Source organism: Halichoeres trimaculatus, unplaced genomic scaffold (assembly GCF_033239565.1).
Source record: "Halichoeres trimaculatus isolate MK-OKI-2021-1 unplaced genomic scaffold, fHalTri1.1 fHalTri1_scaffold_17, whole genome shotgun sequence".
NCBI classification, from domain to species: Eukaryota; Metazoa; Chordata; class Actinopteri; order Labriformes; family Labridae; genus Halichoeres; species Halichoeres trimaculatus.
This window is the reverse complement of record NW_027437195.1, coordinates 9,742,501-9,749,591: the sequence shown is the minus strand read 5'-3', so window position 1 is coordinate 9,749,591 and position 7,091 is coordinate 9,742,501. Positions and strand designations below refer to the sequence as shown.

Here is a 7,091-nt window from a genome sequence, read left to right as displayed (position 1 = left end):
AGGTTGCACTCTTCCTGAGCTTTTATTGGCTCTGAGTGATTGCAACACACAAATGTGACATTTGGTATGAGTCCATTTCATAGTTTCATCTTTCTTTGCTCCTCACTCTGCTAAAGTTCAAACTGGGCTGACTTGACCGAGAGGCTAAAGGCTCTTTACCTCATCCCAACTGGAACAATCTTCAGCCTTGTATGCAGTCAGGTTTTTACAGAAACAACCCCCCATTGGTTTTTGAATAGTTTTCATCCACACACACCAGGCAAATCCGCCAATAAGTGTGGCTTGAAGAAAGCCAAACCCTTCTTTGGCGGTGTAAGTCAAACTCATGTGTGAAACCCAGCTGTGATGTTTGAGAACCAAAAACTGTGTTTCCTGGTGTCTACACAAAACCATAGAACCAGAGTTTTCTGGAATCTTCCCTGTGGCTGAGTTTTCAGAATTTTTTTTTTTTAGTGATGTAAAAACTGCAGTTTGTGTAGATGACAGGCTAAACGTACAAAAATATATGTGGTTTCCCAAATACCAAGCTATGTGTAGACATGGCCTTAGGCTCAACATTCCCAGCATGGCCCCTGCTGACGATAGGCTTTGAAACTCTGTATCAGAATGGTGATGTCCATATATCACTAAGCCTATATGGTTTGAGCTATGCACGTAGACTTGGTAATAGGCCTCTGGGGCTGAGTGCACCCGCTAGGTGTATGTCTGGGCATAACAATACATCAGGCTCAGCACTTTAAGTAATGGCACCAGTTTGACTCAAGCCCTGTTTGACTTTAACAACAGTTACACAACAAGAAAAACAACAGTGATGAGCAATGGTGAAGGCGACAAGTCTTCCTTTACAGAGGTATCGACCAAAGATATAGTAATAAGAGATACGACTGTCTTACTTCACACCTAGCTGCTGCACTCGGCCACTCACCATGTGGAGCCAAAGCTCAGACTGCAGAGTGAGTCCACACAGAAATATCAACCAGGCTTTAGGCCTGAGTGAGGACTTCTGTCCCAGCTGATGCTACAAGTTATCAAAAAAAAAAAGGGGGGGGGGGGGGGGGGGGGCACACTCAAAACAGTGTAACTTGTACAGCAAATGCTAACAAAAGTGCTGTAAAACTGGGAATTAAGACAACGTGTTGCAAAATAAAAATTTACACAAATGTTCGTCCAATTTTTAGTAATACTAGCCTTAGTGGACTTAAGCCAGTCCAGAAAAATCTCTTATTTCAAGTTCATAAAAGACAAAAATAAAGCTTGAATTGTTTGTACAGAGTAAAAAAAAAACTGTCAATGGGACAAAAAAATAATCTGTTAAGATTCTTGGACTGATTCAATGTCTTAATACAAGAATCTCAAGAAGAGTACTTTCTGTACCCCACTTGCAGATTTACACAATTTTTTTTTTTTTTTCCTGGATGATTCTGGTGAATGTGGCTCATGTAAAATTCAATAAAATTTTTTTTTTTTACTCAAAATTAGACATTAACACTTGCTTAGATTTCATTTTTTTGCGGGGCATTTTTTATTGTGTGATGTATGCTATCTTGTCCCTTTTAGCACACTGTAGTTAAGCTACTGCAGTCTTCTTGCCTCTAGCTCCCCGTCATGGGAAACAACACCGCTTGGCTTTAGAGCAGCATATTTCAAAACTTCCAGACACCTGACATGTAAAAAGTAAGATGCACTTTGAGGGTGTATTCACATTTTCTTGGCTAATTTGCTTTTTTTTCTGATTCAGGGGAAAAAGTGATACAATTATTGCAGTTGTCGCTTGGTTTGTTTGCGTTCACATGACAAAAGTTTCTTGTAATCCCAAGTTTAAAGAAATGCCATGTGTGTCCAAATATTTCTCTCACTGGTCGGAAATTTCACCCAGAAGTTGAGAGTTTCCTATGGCTAAAAACAACAGCCATGGCGCATCAGCAGTTTGCTGGTTTGTTTGTGTTAAGCATTCATCTGGCTAACATACCAGTGTTTGCTATATAATCAAAACATGCTTGTTTTCAAGAGTTTTTCTTCTACTCTGTTTCCATTGTTTTGACTGAACAGTTGGCAGCCAGGTGCTTAATGCCTCCTACTACTACTGCAGTGTGAACCACAGCTATGAGTCAGTTGTGCCGGTTGCTGAGGTAGCTGTGTTCACCCACCTATTTTGGCTATCTGGTTCTGCTTGTTTTGTCCTGCAGCCAAGTGCGACCGCTGTGTTCACAAATGCCCAAACGAAGCAGAAAATGCTTTGGGGGTGGGTGTTTCAGAACAATTCCCCCAGATGTGAATACACCCTGAGTTTGAGCTACTAACCATGAGCTGAGCATACAGGAGCAGGTATTCAGACTGTCAATGAGAAAACCACATCACAAAAGCCTTCAGAAGCTGTCACCTCCCTTCAGGACACTCGATCAGATTTCAGGTTTTTTTTGCAGAGCAACAGTCACAAAAAAAGTCTCTTGTAGGGACTGAGGAATGCCATGAACAGCGGGTGACTGGACTTATCCAAAGAGTACATCATAATCTCAGAGAAAAAAAAGAATGTTTTATTTGTTATCAAACTGATGAAAAAAGGTTATGAGAACATTTATAACACAAAAATGTAAATCTGAGGCAAGAAGACGACTGCACCTCCATACCTCTGAATGATAGATGATTGCAGATAATGGAAACAGAGGACAAAGAAATGAAAAGCCATGAGAGAATGGAGGTAAGACCGTGATTCGAGGTGACCAGTCCCACTCTCTTTCAAACTAAACTCCCATCCACTGTAGCCTCTTTGATTTCTGTCTTTGTCATAACTCTGACTTTATTCTCTTTCAAAAATAAATGACACTTGTGTAACCCAGAACACAAAAGCCATGATACAGAAAGAAGGGCACCTTGTATTTGCTGGACAACTGCAAGTAGTTAAATATTCATGCAACTTTAGAAACATCTCTGGTTAGATCTCTAGGCTAACAATACATCTTTATTCTTTATGAAATATCAATATGATTCTCCACATTCTGATTAAAGATTTTCTCCATGTAAATTAACAGTTAATAGATTTTTGTCATGAAATACGCTGATAAACCATATGTTCAGTCTGTACAATAGAGGTACTAAAAATTACAACTGTCATGGTATATGTACAATTTCCTACCTACAAAGTACAACAGCTAGCATGTAATAAAATATGTAAACAAATTTCTTGTTTTTTGACACAGTTGACTGTGACAGCAGATAGAATTCACACTTTCAACATTTGATTTATTTCTGTATACACATTTGTTAACAGTGTTGTAGTACTGCATTTGTCCTCCTCCTCCTCCTCCTGACACCCCCATAGAAAAGAGAACAAGAGGCAACGAACCAACATACAGGTTTGCAAAAAGATAAAACCACAACTGGCTGTGCATCAATAATAGACCATTTCTGTAAGAGATTTTTTTCCATGGTTGACTTTCTGAGGGGTTTTAATGGGAGAAAGAGAGAAAGAGAGAAAGAAGAAGAGAAAGAGAAAGAGAAAGAGAAAGAGAGATGAGAGGAGGTCGGGGCGGGAGGGGCTGAGTTCTGATCTGATGATGAACTGTTTGGCATTAAATGGTCCAAGTTGAACACTGTATACTGGACTTTTACAGTACTGTACTTTACTGCAGAATCAGGATGGCATGCATTTTACAATCAGTTGCTTTTCGACCAAGAGAAACAGCCACTTGTTTCCACACAGTGAGTCACTCTGTCCTTCAGACGATGACAACAGTTGTGAGGCGCCAGAACCCCCGGACATATCCTCTGAGATCTGCCCGCGGCAATTCACTGACTTGGTATCATTTTATACACAGATAGAGTTTTCTTTTCTTGCTGTTCTTTTTGTCTTTTTTCAGTTTTGCTCAAAGCAAAAAAATAAGTTAGACACCACACTTGTATTATGTATAAACCATAAAAATTTGTCATATTCTGATACAACAAGAGTCCTTTTTTAGTTTCACAATGACGCTGTGCCTGACCCCCTCTTGTTAAGCACTACATGTTGCTTACATGCTGAAAATGTAGAAGATTATGAGCCTTTTGTAATTAACAATTTTACAAAAAAGTTTTTTGTTTAATGCCAAGGATCACATAGCTCTAAAAGTCACTTAGGAGAATGATGTAGCTGTGAAATATTTTCTATACTGATAACGTCTCTGACCAGATAGAAGAGTAAGGTCTCTAAAGTTGCTATTTAGCCTTGTCTTTATGCTTACAATAGTAAGTGTGCTTTATATTACAGTACATATCATCAGTTCAACTACTCAGCACAGTATAGGATTATTCAAGTTCCACGTAATACCATCATTTGTCATAGCTCCTCACAAGGAAAGTGATAAGTAAGTAAGTGTTCTCTTTAGTGCTCTCTTTCTTCTGGAAAGTCTCACAGTCACACGTAATACTCCTTATCCTTATTTTTCTGTTTCTTGTTGCTGCCTTTCAAGTTCTGCTGTTTGTCCTTCATGACTGCGCCGTTGCTCTGCACGGCTGAGTTGGTTATGTAGTTCCTGCTTTCGTCCACCTGGTAGGAGCCTTCATCCCTGTTCCTGTACTTATACATGGCATACAGGAGGATGAGGATGCACAGGGCAGCGGCCGCCACTATTCCGATGACCATCCCGGTGGTGCTGCTAGATTCGCGGACCACTTCCGAGGGCCCTGGGACTCGCCTGACGCCCGGCTCTGTGGGGAGTGCTGTGGGTATATTACGGAACATTGGGGAGGTTATTAATGGGCCCCTCAGCTTGGTGCTGTCTACCTCAAAGGATGTGGGCAATGGAAGCAACACTAGGTCGGGCTGGGGTTTTTTTAGCTCGCGGTTATTGGTTTTGCCAGCATTGTGGAGGGTTGCGGTGGAGGCAGAGGTGGCGGTGGTGCGGCTCTGGTCGGCGGTTAGTGGTATGGCGGTAGTGGTAGTCCTACCGCGTCTGGAGACTGAAGGTTTGTTTGGTCTAAAAGTCTTGGGTGCGTGAGCTTTGTAGCCACCTTCAAAGCCTGACGTGGACAAGGTCTTATCTGTTACCAAGGAGAAGGTCGTGTAAAAATCTTCATCATCGGTAGGGGGGGCAGGTTAGACTTGAACGCTTCGCCAGAGCCATACCCCGATTTCACCAAGCCATCATCATCACAATCATCGCTGCCTCGGTCCGACAAGCAAGGTACCCCCGCCTCAGTGGCCTTGGACAGGGACTCTTTGGTGGTCTCAATAATGGTGAGGAGTGGGTGGTGGGTTGAGGGAGTGGGAATGAAGGGTGCACGAGGAGCTACAGAGGGGTGCGCTAATGGATCCTCAAGTACTGGGATGACTAACTCAGCTCCTGGGGTTGCAGACAGAGAGAGCCATGTTAGAGGAAAGCATGGTTTTCATAATAAAACTACACAATGAGATTCATCTGGACAGAAAACACAAAATAAAACTCAACTTAAATCCACAGAATCACAACAACAAGGCTAGCACTTCTATTCAGAGAGAAAAATCAAAACACAACCACTTCTACAAATAATTTTACAGATGGATGTCAAAAGGCTGAAGATGAGAGAGCCAGGAAACCAGTTCATTTATACTTTCTCAAGGTTACTCAAAATCCATGCAGAAGAAGTCCCATCTGTGCTAAACTTTGCAATCTTGGATGAGTCAAAATGCAGATAGTAGCTGCAAATGTTGTTCTATCCAGATAAGGTATAGAAAAATCTTCTTAAAGTTTTAAAGTGAAAATAGTGATTTTACAGAATGTGAAAAAGTATTACTGCTAAATGGCTCTCCAAGCATCTTGAACCTTTTGATTTTTTCCTGTTAATACAGAATCTGTACAGTTCTACAAACATTTCTCAGGTACAGAGCAGTTTGGGAGGATCACTTTGACTCTGTCATAAAGATAAAGTCCAGTGAAAGGCTGTTCAATCTTTGCAATATGACCCTAAGAATCATTTAGAAGACGACTATTATCAATGGGTGTTTTTTGACCAGAGTTCCCAGAACCAAATGGTTCCTGTGGCCCATTGTTGTTTGCGTTTTCACTGAGGTCGAGAAAAAACATCTTAAAGAAGATGACTGTTAAGGAGTTATTAAACCAAGTCAATCATAGCTGGGTGTGATCTCATTGTGGGAGGACAGAGGGGGGGAATTAAAACACTGTAGGTGCTCCACCAATCAAGGTCCAGCTTGCAGACTCCACCCCCCATAGTTCCTGGACCTCTAGAAAGTACTTCTACAAGGGCGGTTTCTGGAAAAAAATTGGGTGTGTTATGCTGCCCTCTACTGGTCTAGTAGTGTGTTGCAAAAACTTTTTTTTCCCCTCCAGACTTTATCGCCCTGATTTACATAATCTTCACAGGACTTCAGGCCTCAGTGGGAACTCGGATAAGTATGGGCCACAGGAATCATTCAGCTCCTACAAGAATAGCTCCAGGAAATTCATTTTTGTGTTGCTCATCAAAACCTTTAAAATGATTGAGTTATTTAAGTGTCTTCATACACTTTCTTACTCTAAGGGTCTTTTTTGCTGGACTTTAATATATGGTACTCAACACTATCCAAAACTCTGAAATATTTTGTTCCCAAGAACTCCTCAAGAACATCTCTGTTACCAAGAGAAACCTTTTTAAATGTAACTTTAAATAAGTAAACATGCATACATAATCAAGGGCAGAGAAAACATCAGATGAATGCTCACTCTGTGTGAGACTAATTGATCTCCATCAAGCTTTACAGCTTCATTTTGTACTTAAAAACAGGGTCATCCTGTACCTCTCTTCATTTAATAACTTACTCTAATTTTACATGTTTTAATACTTCCTGTTTGAAAAGGAAAAAATAACTGTTAAAAAGAAATCTTGGTCCTCAGAGTGAGCATTCAAACATAAACTATCATCCAGCAGCTTAAAATAGGCAACAACACATTCACAGGCAATCAAAGAACAAATAACATCATTTCATCATAGAAGGGTATTATGCTCATTTTTTAGGCTTTGTATTCAGGCTTTACAGCACTAAAAACTTGATTTATCTCAGTCCACTGCTGCCATGTAACACCAACATGTGGGGTCACAATCTTAACAGATCTTGAGTCAATATCGTTGAAATCTCATGT

The 7,091-nt window shown here is 40.6% G+C and overlaps 1 protein-coding gene across 7 annotated transcripts in view; it reads right to left on the bottom strand.

Annotated features, from left to right (window-relative positions):
- Window positions 1–1,519: 1,519 nt before the first annotated feature.
- Window positions 1,520–7,091, bottom strand: part of nrxn3a (neurexin 3a) — a 171,253-nt gene continuing 165,681 nt past the window's right edge. For 3 of the 7 annotated variants that reach the window (XM_074691829.1, XM_074691830.1, XM_074691834.1), the window contains one exon: window positions 1,522–4,695. In XM_074691829.1, the coding sequence (XP_074547930.1) occupies window positions 4,391–4,695 (305 nt within the window). In that variant the 3' untranslated portion in view covers window positions 1,522–4,390. Of the gene's footprint in view, window positions 4,696–4,927; window positions 5,319–7,091 lie in introns of those variants that run through there. The other 4 variants (XR_012599774.1, XR_012599775.1, XM_074691833.1 and 1 more) reach the window with 3 other exon arrangements.